The 16,231-nt window shown below is 46.6% G+C and overlaps 3 protein-coding genes across 4 annotated transcripts; 2 read left to right on the top strand and 1 right to left on the bottom strand.

Annotated features, from left to right (window-relative positions):
- Positions 1 to 1,179: 1,179 nt before the first annotated feature.
- Positions 1,180 to 3,893, bottom strand: LOC103838791 (L-ascorbate peroxidase S, chloroplastic/mitochondrial). 2 transcript variants are annotated; one of them, XM_009115238.3, is made up of 11 exons: positions 3,595 to 3,893; positions 3,259 to 3,523; positions 3,090 to 3,190; positions 2,937 to 3,024; positions 2,793 to 2,860; positions 2,624 to 2,710; positions 2,079 to 2,153; positions 1,908 to 1,985; positions 1,728 to 1,832; positions 1,556 to 1,594; positions 1,180 to 1,468 (listed from the first exon to the last, which is right to left on the bottom strand). In XM_009115238.3, the coding sequence occupies exons 1-10, from the start codon at positions 3,772 to 3,774 to the stop codon at positions 1,580 to 1,582; spliced, it is 1,062 nt and encodes a 353-aa protein (XP_009113486.1). In that variant the 5' UTR covers positions 3,775 to 3,893; the 3' UTR covers positions 1,180 to 1,468; positions 1,556 to 1,579. The 2 variants fall into 2 exon arrangements, with proteins under 2 accessions (XP_009113486.1, XP_009113485.1); XM_009115237.3 differs by having other exon boundaries at positions 3,259 to 3,526; positions 3,595 to 3,889.
- Positions 3,894 to 4,117: 224 nt separating this feature from the next.
- Positions 4,118 to 11,890, top strand: LOC117127963. Its single transcript, XM_033279095.1, has 2 exons — positions 4,118 to 5,148; positions 5,228 to 11,890. The coding sequence occupies exon 2, from the start codon at positions 7,269 to 7,271 to the stop codon at positions 10,023 to 10,025; it is 2,757 nt and encodes a 918-aa protein (XP_033134986.1). The 5' UTR covers positions 4,118 to 5,148; positions 5,228 to 7,268; the 3' UTR covers positions 10,026 to 11,890.
- Positions 5,916 to 7,175, top strand: LOC117127750. The gene has a single exon (XM_033278400.1). The coding sequence runs from the start codon at positions 5,916 to 5,918 to the stop codon at positions 7,173 to 7,175; it is 1,260 nt and encodes a 419-aa protein (XP_033134291.1).
- Positions 11,891 to 16,231: the final 4,341 nt, after the last annotated feature.

Raw genomic sequence — 16,231 nt, 5'->3', positions numbered from 1 at the left:
AACATTCAGGGTTCATGTGGTATTCTGCTCTTCATGAATGTCTTATCCAATCAGTTTCTCATCAGTAGATGCTTTAAAAAATTTATAGTATTCAACATTCTCTTTTATTGCTTGTATTCGATCAGGTGCTTTAATTAACACAGCCTATGTCATAACAGTTGTTGAGCATTGCACACTTGTTGAACTCACGCCCAGGGTTCACATTCATAAAAAATGTTATATGTAGTTAGGTAATATGTAGTTATTAAATTGTAAGATAAAAAATTAATTAAAAATAGTGAGGTATGGTGTTCAATTTTATTAAGCAAAATTATTATACAGCTTAAAAATGAAGTTGGTGTTGAATAATTAGATGGAAGTGGGAGAAGATGATGTGTAGTGTTACAAAAAAAAAAAAAGAGGGTGTTAAATCATTCCATCATTGTGGATAGTCTTACAAGTCCTTTAACAAACAATTAATTGTTTACCATTTGATTTAGATTTAAGAAAACAAGGCAATTACATGTGTTTCAAGAAACCGGTTTATTTAATTGTGTTTGAGTCCTTGTTTGTCTTTGAGTCCTTGTTTGACGCCTTTGTTAAGATTAGCCTCGTAATTAAGAAATCATGGTTTCTCTCAGTAAAATATATAAACTTATTTCAATATAAAGCATGTCGTTGAGAAATCAAAATTTGTCAATGTGGATTTATAAACCAATATCTTCGAGATTAGCAAATCTCAAAATATTATAAAAAAGAGTTAAAAATAAGAAAGTTGCAACTTTTTGACAAAAAAAGGAAGTTGTAACTTGGTTCAAAAAAACTAAGAAAGTAGTAAATTTAAATACAAAAATGAAAAGGTAAATGCTGACCAATTATGTATACAATCTATTCTATTAAAACAGGAACATGACTTATTGATATAGATGTGATCCAACTATTTTAATACAATTATTAAATTTTTTATTAATTATTTAAGTACTATATAAAGAAAAACACAAGCTAAAAATACAAATATAAAAATTTAATTTCTAAAAACAATATAAAACAAAATATATATTCACTCTTTTAAAAGTGGACCTAAATCTAGTATACATTTAAATCACTAGGCCATTTTTGTTCGAAGAAATTTAGGTCACTAATAAACAATGGCAATGTAGAGAGTTATTAGTGTTCGCCAAAGAATAAGGATTTTTAAGAAACCTGTAAAATAGCTCAAATTTTTTATTTAAACTTGATGCGTCTCTATTGTCTAATTGACAACTTAAAAGTGTCCCATTTTCAAGTTATTTCAGAAAACAATTACGACAATTCAACCATGACACGAACGACCAATAGCTAAGGGCCTCAACGAAAAAAGAAAATCAACCAAATCCTTTGTGCAGAAACATTGTCCAAAAGATATCTGCAAGACTAAGAAGAAAAGTTCCCTCGACAAGTGTTCTCTCTCTTCTTTGTCATTATTGTTTTTTCAAAAATCACAAGTACCCTGCATAAACCAGAGAATCCCGAATGAGATACTCAGTGAACATTTGGGAAACTGATTGCATTTTGATATTAAGAAAAGAAAGCTTACTCGACAGAGTAAATTAGATGCCGACTAGATAATGATACCCTACACAATAAGATAAAATAATAATCAAATAATATATATCTATAACACGATGCTGCATCATTATGATTTTGATGCGAGAAGATGATAATGGCTTTGATGCTATAAAAACGACAGATATATAACAACGGCTGACCTCAGGAGGGTTAAATTTTGCTCCAAGATTGCTGAGTTTTGCATGGGATTCAGCATAATCCTTGAAGAAAGCATCCTGATCTGCAGCATACTTCTCAGCATAGACCTGCAATTTTCATTGTAGTTTCAGTTTTAAAGGCAAATATCATATTGAAATGATTCAACTAGAGTTTTTTTTAACCTTGAAAGAAGGATCTTCAAAGATGGCAGCATCAGTGGGCAGGACAAGAAGATCTTCATCTCTCTTTTCCTTGATTTCCTGTTACGAAAAAAAATTAATAGACATCAAAGGACAAAAAAGAAAGACTTTCATTTCAAGATGTAAAGAAAGAGTTATGTTCTGAAACGCAACTGTGAAGTAAGAATTGTCAAACTTCAACCACTCTGGAGTCCATGACTGTCCTCCTGGTGCTCCCGGCCCCTCTTTCTACAATAGTATATTGCAACAACGCATAGTGAGTAGAGCTCGGAAATGGGTCGGATCCCTGCTTGACCCCCGGCGGGTTAGCAGTTTTTTTTAAAAAATTTTTTTTGACTTGCATAGCCTACGAATAAAATTTAACATACCGGCATCTGCCCTGCTTGAATTTGTGGTTATCCCCAAGTCATAATAATTAAATTAAAAAATTTATATAAATTTTAATTAAAAAGAAAAATAGTAATATAAATTGTATAATATAAAAATATCAAGACATACATATTTTCTTAAATATAAATATCCATAAACAATAATATCTATAAATATGCTGACCCGTCCCGCATCCAAAATATATAACCGCTGCGGGTTCAACCGGGACGGCATACATGAGTTGTGAACCAAATTCCCAACAATAATAGTGAGAACTTAAATACAAGTTCAATAAACAATACGTTATGGAACAGGACAAGAAAGAATACCGTGTACTTAGTTTCTGGCTTCCCCCAACCACTACGTTCTGGCCGAGATCTTCCTAAGGTGTGTGCACCAGATAATGCAACTATGTCCTGCAATTACAAAGTCATTCGAGATATAATCATTTACTTATAGGTTATCTTCTAGAAGTATGAAAATTGAAGCGCAATTCACCTTATCGTCTAAACCCATTCTGTAGAAGACTTCTCTGAGATGATTAGCGGGTGAAGGAGGACCAGCGTCTATAGAACATATGACATTGGAAATTAATATAAATTTTGAAATAATATGACATTCCATAAATGAGAGTGCTAATACCAGGAAGCCTTCCTTCTTCAGGACATTCATGAGGACCAGAGGTATCAACTCTTCCATATTTCATGGGTATTTTTGGTCCTCCAGCTTCCTGAATTTCAGAAAATCTAGTTACTAAATATGTCCATGACCAGTAAAAGTAGGTTCAAGATTTACCTCTATAGCAGTAGCACTGGCCAGTTGGAATAGGTCAGCGTAGGAGATCCCAGAGTACATGTCTTTGATGTGCTTAATCAGGTTTAAAGCATTTACAAGACCTGAAAGCAACAACAAACATATGGTTAAAGAGAGAGAGAGAGAGAAGAAAAAAACAGGTGTATATTACCAGCATTAGCAGCGTGCTTAAGCTCAATCTCGTATCTGAGACTGCCATTAGCTCCACCTCTCTGAGGCCACTCAGAGATGTTCTTGTTGTAGGTGCCAGCATCATGCCATCCCAAACGAACAAGAATTGGGTGGCAAAACTTGGTGTTGAGGAGCTCTTTGATGTCTTCTCTAGCACTCTTCAACTGTTCAGGATCCGTAGCTGCTGTGCAGTGGGTGGTTGCAGCCGAGCTGAAGCTCCGATTCACCAACGCAGCTTGACATCTCTTCTGAGATCAGGATTAGAGGAAACTCAGATCGGATATAGGAAAAGAGAAATGAAGAATTGCGAGGGTACCTGAGAGAGAAGCGGCGATGAGACGAGAGACCTGGTGAACGATAAAGATGACGAGGGAAAAGAGAGTTTGGATCCAGAGGAGGAGAAGCGGAGGAGACGAGAAGCTGAGACTTGAGTTCGAAGAGAGGAAGCCATAGTGGTGGTGGTGGTGTTGAGTGCGAGAGACACGCGCTCTGCCATATGAAGCGATCTGCGGTTTTTATTAGGTTTAGGTTTAAGAGTGCGATTGAACGGCGATTGATACTGCCACGCCGCAGGGAGAATATGACTCGAGGGTTTTCGAGGTCTGTTTTATTTTACCAAAAAACAAAATGGCACGTCCTCAGTCAATCCACATGTTTTTTTTTTTGAAAAAAAAAGAGAGTTGTTGCACTACCTAACAATTGACTATGCTAATTGAGTAGGTGAGATTTTCCTGTACGAGGTGTTTTACGTAGAACAAAAAAAAATGGGGATGCATAATATGAAATGAACTAATACGATACGCCTCTGAATCACACACACTCTATTGACCTCACATGCTCTCGTTTGGTCTTTCTTTCTCTCTCGATTCAACACCAAAAAGAAATATTGAACAACGAAAATTTGAAAGTACAAGAAGATCTCATATATAATAACGAAAATTTGAAAGTACAAGAAGAGTCTCATATATAGTAGTACCAGTATTGTGTCAAGTAGAGTACTACCACAGATGAACACAAAGAATTTATCAACAAAGAAATAAGTTTTTACTAATCTCTTCCGAGTAAAATTACAAGTCATACTTAATCAGGAAACACACTAGGCTCACACGTTTCCATGATCTTCTAACACATGAATCATGTGACATGATCCTAAGAAACTCTCACTTCTTTAGCCTTTTATAATTCACTCACCGTACAAATAATGAAACCACTTTTGCTAAGAATACTTTTCTGTGTGTTAATCAAATACAAAGCTCCCCTAGTTATACTAAATCTGTGACGACGAAACCAATGCCAGAAAGTTTCCGAGCAATCTTTATTCTTTAAAAAAGAAATAAAAATGTGGAAAACTAAAACTTTGTATGATTAAAAAGAAAAATTATACGACAAGCTCCTCATAAAGGATCATTCAATCTCTCGAACAAAAGTTTCCCAAGCATCGAAACAACCAAACCAGCATCGTCCGACACACCATTAGGCAAGTTGGATAAACCACATCCAACTCGCCATCGGGCGAGTTGGATCAACCAATGTCGATTGATACTATTCATTGATAGTCGATCGATACTATTTATTGATAGTCGATCGATACACCAATAGAGTTGTCGATCGATGTTCCTTCCAGCAAGTTTTAGCGAACAGGTTTGAATTATGTTCTTTATTTTGGTAAATATGCCTTATAGAGTAATAGTTCAACGTGGCCTGACTGGGCAATTATTATGACTTTCCTGCATTCTAAGGTTTTGAATTGATTTAAGCCATACGATTATTTGATCATACTTTGCCCTTACTAACTGCAGGACGGAGGAGAAGTTGTAAAGAAAAAAGCCTTTGTTCCACCTCCACGTTTCATGAACATTGATGAAGCTAGGTAGTCTTGTTAAAAGCCGTTGTACTTGAGAAGATTTTGTTAAAGTTCTGCACCCTTAAAATTTGTTATATGCGTACAGGGAATTGCACATACGTGTTGAGCGTCGGCGTGATCCCATGACCGGTGATTACTTTGAAAATATTGGTGGCATACTTTTCAAAGATGGTTTCATGTACAAAGCAGTATCTTTGAAGTCCATCATTGCTCAGAATTGTAGGGGATGGATCTAACCATCCCACAAGGCCCAAGGAATAGAAGGCCTGGCCCGGACCAAAGAAAGCGATGGCTTAGATAATCGGTTTAAAAGGTCAGTCTCTCGGCTCTCTTCTAGAGTACCTTGAGTCGACCGACGTCGACTAAGAGGCACCCAGCTCGGCGACCGCTCGGATGAATACGGGCCTCTCGGCCCAATAAGGAAAGCCCACGAATACGACATAAGCTAGGTCAAGAACGACACATCAGAGGACTATATAAGGAGAAGGAAGAGGAACGAGAAAGGGATCCGAAATCATCTGACTAACACTTGGCGGCTAGATTAGGGTTTTCACCTTTACTTCATCTTGCCGTTATTTGTACTTTTCCGGTAGCTCATCGAGTTACCGGCCTCTTCTCTGTCGCATTCTCTTTACTTCTCTTGTAACCGACTGAACGTTTCTTCCGACCATAATAAAAACGTCTTTGTTAAACCCACATCTCCTTTTCACCGTTTTCCGATCAAACAGTTGGCGCCCACCGTGGGGCCTCTCTAGCAAAGTAACGTTAGTACTATGGTTGTCAGCAACGACAGTTCTTTGTCAGGCGAGGAGCGCGAAGCTCTCGAGGTGATGCCGGCTCCCGAGGTGACACCTACGCCTACACCAGTGACTCCACTACCCCCTCCTGCGTCTATGGAAACCATCCTGGCACGCCTCGCCCTGCAAGAAGCGGCGCAGAAGGCGGCGGTCGACCAAATCACAGCGATAGCAAAAATACTCGCCCCTATCGCCGCAAACGCCGAAGCTTCAACGGCGCAGTACCGTCGACACCTGTTCGCCACAGAACGAACCACCAACGTAGCACCTACGCGGGGCAACGACAACCAAAGCGCCGGTAACGACATCAATGCACACACCGCAAGCGAACTAGCAGCGTTGAAACAGTCGGTCCTTGACATCAACTCGAAGATCCACCAGGTGACGACCTCGGCGCCCCAAATCGAGCACGTACTCGCGGAATCTCTTCGTACACCCTTCACGCAAAGGGTCACCGGCGTACGGCTCCAGAAGATGGAGAAACTTCGTCTTCCAACCTTCAAAGGTCTCTCCGACCCTTCTACTCATGTCACGTCCTTCAACATAGCGATGCGACGCGCAAATCTGACCGACGAAGACAAAGGCGCCGGCTTTTGCCAACTCTTCGTCGAAACCCTAGAAGGACCGGCCCTTACTTGGTTCACAGGCCTCAGAGAAAACTCCGTCGATTGTTTCCACGACCTCTCAACGGCTTTCCTGAAGAACTATATCATGTTCACTAACCAAGAAACGACCGTGTCGGATTTGTGGAACCTCACTCACACCAGCGGCCAAAGCCTCCGCGACTTCATGGAGAAGTTCAAGGCTATCGTCTCGAAAGTTGATATTCCTGACCCTATCGCTGTCGAGTCTCTGATGAACACTTTGCACGTTGACTCCACGTTCCGTCAGGATCTTTACCGATACCCGACGAAATCTGTGTCCGACGCCATCGCTCGCTCGAACAACTTCATCCGCATGGAAGAAGACACAAGAGCAAAGTTCGCAAAAGAAGCAGCAGCGAAACAGCGACCCGCCCGAACAAACGACACCCGCCCTGAGCCCCGCCAGCACTCCTCCGGTGGGAATACCACTCAGAAGCGAGGCTACGTTAGCTCGGTCGGCGACGAGGAATCGCCAAAAACAGCAGCCGTCACGCGAGAGAAAGCCTGGAACCACTGGGATCGAGACTCCGCCTCGAAGCAATCAAAGTCGTCCGAACCAGCGAGTTCAAACTCCGAGGAGCCAAAGAAATGATGCCTCTACCACAAAAGGGATTCCCATGATACGAAAGAATGCAAAGTCCTCATCGGGCAATTTTTCGACGGGATCACTAACGGGACAATTCAAATGCCCACCTCTCCAACGACACCGAAAAACACCAAAAGTTGGAGTAAGAACAAGGAGAAGAAGGCACAGAAGTCTCAACAGAACACGGCCCCGAGCGAGGAAAGAGCGAGCCCTGAGCGCACTCCTGTCAACAACGTTGGCTCCGCCAACGATTCGTCAGAAGACGAACATCCGCGTCGCCGGCGACGAGTGGAAGTCATACTCTCTCGCCCTTGTGACTCCTCTGACGACGACTCCTCGACAGTGCAACCAGATTTACGCGACAAACTGAACAGCAAAGTTGAGCAGTCTCTCACTTCCCCGATAACAGATAAAGACCTGCGCACCCTATTGAAGCGAAAGAGCGCTACGAACGAACACGTAGGAAGCGCCGACCTCCGTGCGACCATCTCAAAATCCAGCGCCCGGAGAATAGGTCAAAACGGCGACCTTCACGACCGGCTCAATTCAAAGGCCGATGACCTGCGAATCCAACTCAACCGTTCGAAAGGGTCCGATCTGCGACGACGTCTCGAATCAAAAAAGAAAAAGCCCGCAAAAACTCCTAAATTCGAGAACACAACTGATGATTTGAGGAAGCAACTCGAATCAATGCGAGCTACCCGCACCCCGCACATTAGCGTCATAATGGGAGGATCACCCCCTTGCGGTGACTCAGTTCGAGCCGTCAAAGACTACAAACGACAAGCCACCACCTCCAAGAAGTGGCCTCCTCCAGTCGAAAATGATCACCAGATCACTTTTTCGGCACTAGATACCAAGGGCGTCCACATGCCACACAACGATCCTCTCCTCGTCGACCTCGACATCGGAGAATGTCTAGTCGCGAAAGTCCTTATCGATACCGGCAGCTCAGTCGATCTCATCTTTCGCGACACATTCGACAAAATGGGAGTCGATTTAAGAGATATGAAGCCTTCCTCCCGCACGCTCACTGGCTTCAACGGAGCCTCGGAGCAAATGATCGGAACAATTCGTCTTCCAGTATACGCAGGTGGTATAACCCGTACCGTCAAGTTCTCCGTCATCCGAGCCAAAGCGCCCTACAATGCCGTCCTTGGAACACCATGGTTGCATTCCATGAAAGCCGTTCCCTCGACGTACCATCAATGCGTCAAGTTTCCCAGCAAAGACGGAAAAACACAGACGATTCGGGGAGATCAACAAACCGCGAGAGAACTGCTGATCGCAACTGTAAAGATGCAGCAACAGGCTTCCCTCGTCAACTCCGTCAGTAAACCACTTCACAAGATATACCCCCAGAAGGAGGAAGTTCGCGAAGTCGCAATTGATGAGTCCGACCCAACGAAAATCATCCGAGTTGGCGTCTACCTGTCCGACGACATATGTTCAAGGATCGTCTCTTTCATCAAAGACAACGCTTCAACGTTCGCCTGGAAGACCTCCGACATGAAGGGGATCGACCCCGCAGTTACCTCCCATGAACTGCACGTCGACCCGACGTTCAAACCCATCCGACAGAAGCGACGGAAACTCGGTCCAGAAAGATCTAAAGCAGTGAACGAAGAAGTCGACAGGCTCCTCGACGCGGGTTTTATTACCGAAGTTCGATACCCCGAATGGTTAGCCAACCCGGTCGTCGTCAAGAAGAAAAACGGCAAATGGCGCATATGCGTCGACTTCACGGACCTCAACAAGGCATGCCCAAAGGATAGTTACCCACTCCCTCACATCGATCGTCTCGTCGAATCAACCGCTGGTAACGAACTCCTAACCTTCATGGACGCTTTCTCGGGATACAACCAGATCTTGATGCACCCCGATGATCGCGAGAAGACAGCATTCATCACCGACAGAGGGACTTATTGCTACATGGTGATGCCCTTCGAGCTACAAAACGCCGGCGCGACTTATCAGCGACTCGTTAACCGAGTGTTCGCTGATCAGCTTGGCAACACCATGGAAGTGTACATCGACGAAATGTTAGTCAAATCGCTCAAGGCCAACGACCACCTAAATAACTTACGCGACTGCTTCAAGATCTTGAACGACTACGGGATGAAGCTCAACCCGGCCAAATGTACCTTCGGTGTCACCTCCGGGGAATTCCACGGCTACATCGTCACTCAGCGAGGAATCGAAGCTAACCCCAAGCAGATCTCGGCGATTCTCGACCTTCCAAGCCCGAAAAACAGCCGCGAAGTGCAGCGACTAACGCGACGCATAGCAGCTCTCAACAGGTTCATCTCGCGATCGACCGACAAGTGTCTTCCCTTCTACGAGCTACTAAGGGGAAACAAGAGGTTCGTCTGGGATGAAAAATGCGAAGAGGCGTTCAATCAACTCAAGCATTATCTCACGACCCCACCCGTACTAGCGAAGCCAGAGGCCGGCGACACACTATCTCTCTACATCGCCGTCACATCCTCCGCCGTCAGCAGCGTACTGATTCGAGAAGATTGGGGAGAACAGAAACCAATCTTTTACACAAGTAAAAGAATGACGGAGCCAGAGACGAGATATCCAACACTCGGAAAAATGGCCCTAGCCGTCGTCACCTCGGCCAGAAAACTGCGACCCTATTTCCAGTCGCACACGATCGAAGTACTGTCCAACCAACCACTCAGAATGGTTATGCAAAATACTAACCAGTCGGGACGGTTGACCAAATGGGCGATGGAGCTGAGCGAACATGACATCGTGTACAAGAATCGCACAGCAGCAAAGTCACAAGTCCTTGCCGATTTCTTGATCGAGTTGACGCCAGAGCTGGAGCAAGACCTCATCCTACCATGAGCAAAGGATCAGGAGCAGGAGTGCAATTGCAATCACCAACAGGAGAACTCATTCGGCAGTCATTCAGTTTTGGTTTTGCGGCGTCAAACAACGAAGCTGAGTACGAATCCCTCATCGCGGGGCTCCGTCTCGCCAAGGCGGTGAAAGCCAAAAGAATCAGCGCTTACTGCGACTCTCAACTCGTCGTAAGCCAATACCTCGGTGATTACGACGTCCGCAACGAAAGGATGGACGCCTACCTCAAACTCGTCCAGGACCTTACGCGAGACTTCGAGTTCTTCGAACTCACGAAGGTTCCTCGCGGAGAGAATGTTTGTGCCGACGCCCTCGCCGCTCTGGGAAGCAAGCTACACGACCAAGTCAAGAGGACAATCCCAATCCACAAAATCGAGAAACCGAGCATCGACACGAAGGCAGAACAGGCCGCGATTATAGCAGCGATCAACGACGCGATGGATATCGACGAAGTGGAATCTCCTTCGCAAGATGATCACCCAACAGATTGGTGCAAGGAACTCATCGGTTACCTCGCTGAAGGTTTACTGCCCATCGAGAAATGGGACGCACGGCGACTGAAACGACGTAGCGCACACTACGTCGTCATGGATGGGGAACTACACCGATGGACTGCAACAAAGGTACTACTCAAATGTATCGCCGGCGAAGAAACGAGACTTGTCATGGCCGAAACACACGAAGGAGCAGCAGGCAATCACTCGGGCGGGCGAGCTCTCGCACTAAAAGTTAAAAACCTCGGATTCTACTGGCCAACCATGAACGCCGACTGCGAGACATACGCGCGCAAATGCGATAAATGCCAACGTCACGCCAAAACCATACACAGCCCAACGGAGTTTCTCCACACCTTGACTGCTCCATACCCATTTATGCGGTGGGGAATGGACATTATCGGTCCGATGCCGGCATCTCGACAAAAGAAGTTCATCCTGGTCCTCACCGATTACTTCACCAAATGGGTTGAAGCCGAAGCCTATGCCAGCATAACCGACAAGGAAGTACAAAACTTCGTCTGGAAGAACATAATCTGCCGACACGGGCTCCCATACGAGATAATCACGGACAACGGTTCACAATTCATCTCGCATCAATTCAAGGGCTTCTGCGACAGATGGCGCATTCGACTCAACATGTCGACCCCGAGAAACCTGCAAAGTAATGGCCAAGCCGAATTAACGAACAAGACCATCATAGACGGTCTGAAGAAATGACTCGACTTAAAGAAAGGTTGCTGGGCAGACGAACTAGACGGTGTCCTGTGGTCCCACAGAACCACTCCTCGCGGAGCGACGAAGACTACACCCTTCTCAATGGCCTACGGCATCGAGGCAATGGCTCCCGCAGAAGTGAACGTGACGAGTCTGCGCCGATCGCGAATGTCACAGAACGCCGAACTCAACCGCGACATGCTCCTCGACGCACTTGACGACATCGAGGAAAAGCGCGACCAAGCGTTACTCCGCATCCAGAATTACCAGCATCAAATCGAGAGCTACTACAACAAAAAGGTCAAGTCGCGTCCTCTCGAGATGGGCAACCTTGTCTTAAGAAAGGTCTTCGAAAACACTAAGGAGTGGAAAGCCGGCAAGCTCGGAGCCAACTGGGAAGGACCATACAAGATAGTCGAAGTCATCAAGCCAGGAGTATACCGCCTCGAGACTTCAACAGGCGAAGCAGTACCGAGAGCCTGGAACTCCAAACATCTCCGCCTCTTCCATCCTTAGTCGAGGCAAACACCAACCCGAGTAAATGCGCCCCAAAGGCCACTTTTACTCCCCAAAAAAAAAAGATCGAATAAATGCGCCCCAAAAGGCCACTTTTACTCGCAAAAAAAAAAAAAAAAAAAAAACCGAGTAAATGCGCTCCAAAGGCCACTTTTACTCCCCAAAAAAAAATCGAGTAAATGCGCCTCAAAGGCCACTTTTACTCACAATCTAAGAACTACGAATGGCTTGATTCCCGCAAAGGGATACGTAGGCAGCCCAAAGAAAAAGGGTTCAGCCGAAATATAAAAAAAAAAACAAAACCCCTCCCCGAGGAATCGATCTCCGAAGCAGACGATCACTGAAGCGATGCCTACACGAACACGCCCCGGCTTCTCGAACAAACGTATCGGCACTCGCATCCCACGTTGAATACGTCCTGGACAGACACGTATTCACGGGAGTCGGCCGTGTTGCGACCTAAACCAACACGGCCGAGACAATGACTCCAATTCACCCTATAATTGACTAAGTAAGGTCTGGCCAACCAAACGCTTGAAAATTACGTTAGGATCGATTTGGAACCGTCAAAGTCGAGAACTCATAATTAACAATGAAACTCAAAATGGCAAACAGTCGCGACTCAAAGAGGTCGACCAAGACAAAGTCATAACGAGCTTAAAACTATAATGATTCGACGCCTCGAACAGCGTTTACACCGAACAAATAGAGTTACTTCGAATCTCGAGAAATCATGCATTTGATAAGACAAGTCTAAGTTAAATAAAACGGCTTAAGCGATTCAAAGAGTTCGAAATGACAAAGACAAGAACAAAAGCCCCAGGCAGAATTCTAGAAAAGAAAAACAACAACATAAGTCCTCCGGGACTCAAAAAGAAAACAACATACAAGAGACCCTAATCCTCTCGGTCGCTTTCACGATCGTTGAGGGCAGAAAGCTCCGAAGCCCTAACACTCGACTCACGAGCAGCCGGAGAGACGTGCATCTCATCTGATCTCGGGACCTCTTCAAACACCCCCACATTCTCTTCTTCATTGCCTCGACGGGATCCTTCAGCCGAAGTGTCCGAAAGTACGAGCAGGGGAGCGTTATCTTCAGCAGCAAGGTTCCCTCGGTTAGGCGTCTCTCCCTCGAACGCAGTCGAAGGACCCTCACCGAGGGGCGTCGGGTCTGCATGCCGTTCTTCGGTCAGATGAGTAAGCGGAGTGTGAAGAGTCAGCGCAGTCTCGGGATCGATCAAGCCGGCGTTGGACCCATACGGATCAAGACTCGCCAAGATTCGAGCATCCACGAACTGAGAGTCCAACACAAGAGGAGAGAGTGCGAGATCTCCCGCGGGTATCTCGCCCACTTTGAGCTTTCCGGCCTCTTGCTCGTATTTCCTCTCTTGCTCCGCGAATATCTCGATGGTAGCTTGCGAGATGTCGCTCCCAGCCCTCCTTAAGGCTTCGAGGCATTTCCTGGTCCCAAAGGCTTGGCTATGGAGTAACCGAGCTTCATCATAGGGGCCTCGCCGCTCTTCTCGGGAACGAATCCTCGCAAAACGACGGTTAGCTTTCGCAGCCATCTCGGCCTCGACTCTTCCCCTTTCCTTTGTGACCTCTAGGATCCTGGAGTCCCTAAGGCGTTTCATCTCCCTTTCATGAGCTGCAGTAAGCGAGACCATCTCGCTCTCGAGATCAGCATTTTTCTGTTCAAGCTCACGGACGACACCTCGGGACGCCTCCAACTCGGCCTTCAGCTCGTCTCTCCGAGTTATGGTGCGACTAACCATACCATTGAGCCTCTCGAGATCGCTCCTTTTCTCGCTCAGCTGGCGAGCAAGGACCTCCTCCTTCTCAGCAAACTCCTTCTTAGCCAGCTCGAGCTCGCCCAAAGCTCCCTTCAGCGCAGTATCATACTTGTCAATCAAGACATTCATCGCGCTGTCCCCCTAAAGATGCGAAGCAATGAAAACCGCAAGGAATTAGCACTAGGGTAATGGAGCGAGAAAAACATAAGAGGAAGTTGAATTATTTACCAGCAATTTGGCCCTCGCGGCTTCCTCGTACTCTCCCCCGAAGATAAGATCCTTCACAGCGGGCAAAGGTTTCGCCCTTCCCCTAAACTGACGAAGGAGCTCCCCGCATTTCTCCGGAACGTACGCCAACGGAGCCGGCCCCTCGTAGTGAAAGTCGACTTTGTCGGGAAAGCTAACTCCGGGTACCCTCCTCAAGATGGCATCACCGCGAGAAGAGGTACCAGTCTGGACGGCCCCGATATTGGGACGGGCTGGAACCTCTGCATGAGGAGACATCGGAGCAGGAAATCGCTCCTCGCCACCTGCTTCGTCGCCACGCCCTCTTATCAGAAGTGGCGACCCCTCAGATTCCTCTTCGAGGTTATCTGAGCGCGCATCTCCGAGAGAAGCCTCGGACTCCTGCCCGTCGACGGCCTCCTCCTCGTCGTCTTCTTCTCCAAGGGCCCCATCTTCGAGAACCTCCTCCTCGGGGTGAAGTTCCTCTTCCTGGACGTCTCCCCCCTCAGTTTCGGTCGGTCCCTCGAGATTCCCCGACTCCTCGCTAACGGACTTCTTCTTTGTCCTCTTCTTCTTTTTCTTCTTCTGAGGTTCACCAGAAGGAGGGACATCACTCGCCTCCTCGGTACTCCTCTCAACTCCCGAGCCGTCACCTCTTTTCCTTTTTCTGCCCTTCCCCGCGCCTCTGGCATCGGAAGGGGGAACCTCGCCAGCACGAGGAACCGCCATCGAAGGTCCTTCCCCGCTAGTCAGCCCCAGCTGGGCCGCTATCATCGCGCTCAGATCAGGAAGAGTACCCATCTTCTTCGCCTCGGAAATTTGTTTCTGGATGTCTCTCGGGAAGATGTCTAGTCGCTTAGCGCGAATAGGAAGAACGGTCAGAAGGCCGGATCTCCACTCTCCTGAAAACATGCAGAAGAGTCAAGACGCGATAAAAAAGCTTACGACTAAAATGATGTAATCTAAAGGTGCGGGAAAACATACTTCGAGCGATTCGATCTTTAAGCTCGCGGATCTTCTTAACGGTGATCTCGGACCAGCGATAGAATCGAAGCAGAGCGACGGCACGGACACTCCTCAAGAAATCTTCGGGATAAACGGGAGAAGTAGGATGGCCGACTGCATACAAAGCAAAAAAAATATACATGATTAGAATCGACAAGTTGCTTACGGATCGCGACAGAATATTCTACCGCAAGAACAGTTCCAAAGAACTCGATAATCATTTTGGGGAGGTTCCTCGAAGGCCGAGCTGTCGGACTTGAGGAAGAAGTAGGAACGTTGCCAGTTCTGCGTCTTATTCGGATGACCGGCACATACATTGCAGTTCGGTCGCATCTTCACCGAGTAGGTGCCATCCTTCATATCGGTTATTGAGGTCATCTCCTCGAATGATCTGACGCTCATCGGCATATCGATCTGCTCCGCCAAAACCGACAAAGTAACCGCTAGTCGCAGCGAGCCATTCAGCAGCTGACTGATCGCGAGATCTCGGCGTCTGGCGTAGGCAGTAATCAATCGCGGGATGGGGAACCAGCAGTGAGTGTCTCCCTGAAAATAGGACTCATACACCGTCTGGTACCCAATCGGAGGAGACCAAGGCCTCTGCGTTTCCGTAGGCACAAGGAAGGTCACGCCCACGGCGCCAGCAGCCCGAAGAACCCTCTTCACACTTCCTGAAGTCGACTTTGTCTTCTCTACGCCTTCCCAGTCCTTACCGGCTAAGAAGGCAGGACGCAATAAGTCGGTATGGAGTTGAGGAAGCTCTTCAAAAATCCCGTCAGGGTAGAAGATAGTCGGGAATAGTTCGGCATCAGAATCGTCGCTTTCCGAGGAACCACCCTCCACAGGTCGAGCCCTCAAGGTGATCGACTCAACAGGCATCGCCCCGCTCTGCCCGTCTCTCGCACATTCCGTCGCGTCTCTCGTAACAACGTTCTCACTTCCTTCCCTCGCAAGTCTCGTAGCATCCGCGACCAGAAGCCTCTGAGAACGGGATAGGTTTGCCGTATCCATCATCGCCCCACGATGAATCGCTTCTGGATCTCCGACGCGATCCCCGTCGGGATTTCTTGCCGTATTTGACGCCGCTGCGACTGCCTTCCCTTTCTGCTGCCTCGATAACCTCTGACCCGACGACATCGCGGAGCGTAACGGTGAAGAATGCTTCGAATGAATCTAACAACACTTAGAGAGATAAAGGAAAGAGAGAGAAAGTACCTTTGATCGCGGAGAAAAACTTGAAGAAATGAGAGAAGGACCGCATATTTATAAGGAAAAGAGAAGGGGGAAACTCGAGGTGTCATCATTAGGCCTATTCGGGCCTAAATGGGCCTCGAAATCTCCCCTAAAAACCCAGCGGACCCTCGCGACGATTCCGCTTCTCGACGTGTCGTGAAAAGAAGAGACGGGGGAAAATCGAAGCGTCATCATTAAGTCTAAACGG

This window comes from Brassica rapa, chromosome A09 (assembly GCF_000309985.2).
Source record: "Brassica rapa cultivar Chiifu-401-42 chromosome A09, CAAS_Brap_v3.01, whole genome shotgun sequence".
NCBI classification, from domain to species: domain Eukaryota; kingdom Viridiplantae; phylum Streptophyta; class Magnoliopsida; order Brassicales; family Brassicaceae; genus Brassica; species Brassica rapa.
This window is presented reverse-complemented; position numbering and strand designations above follow the sequence as displayed.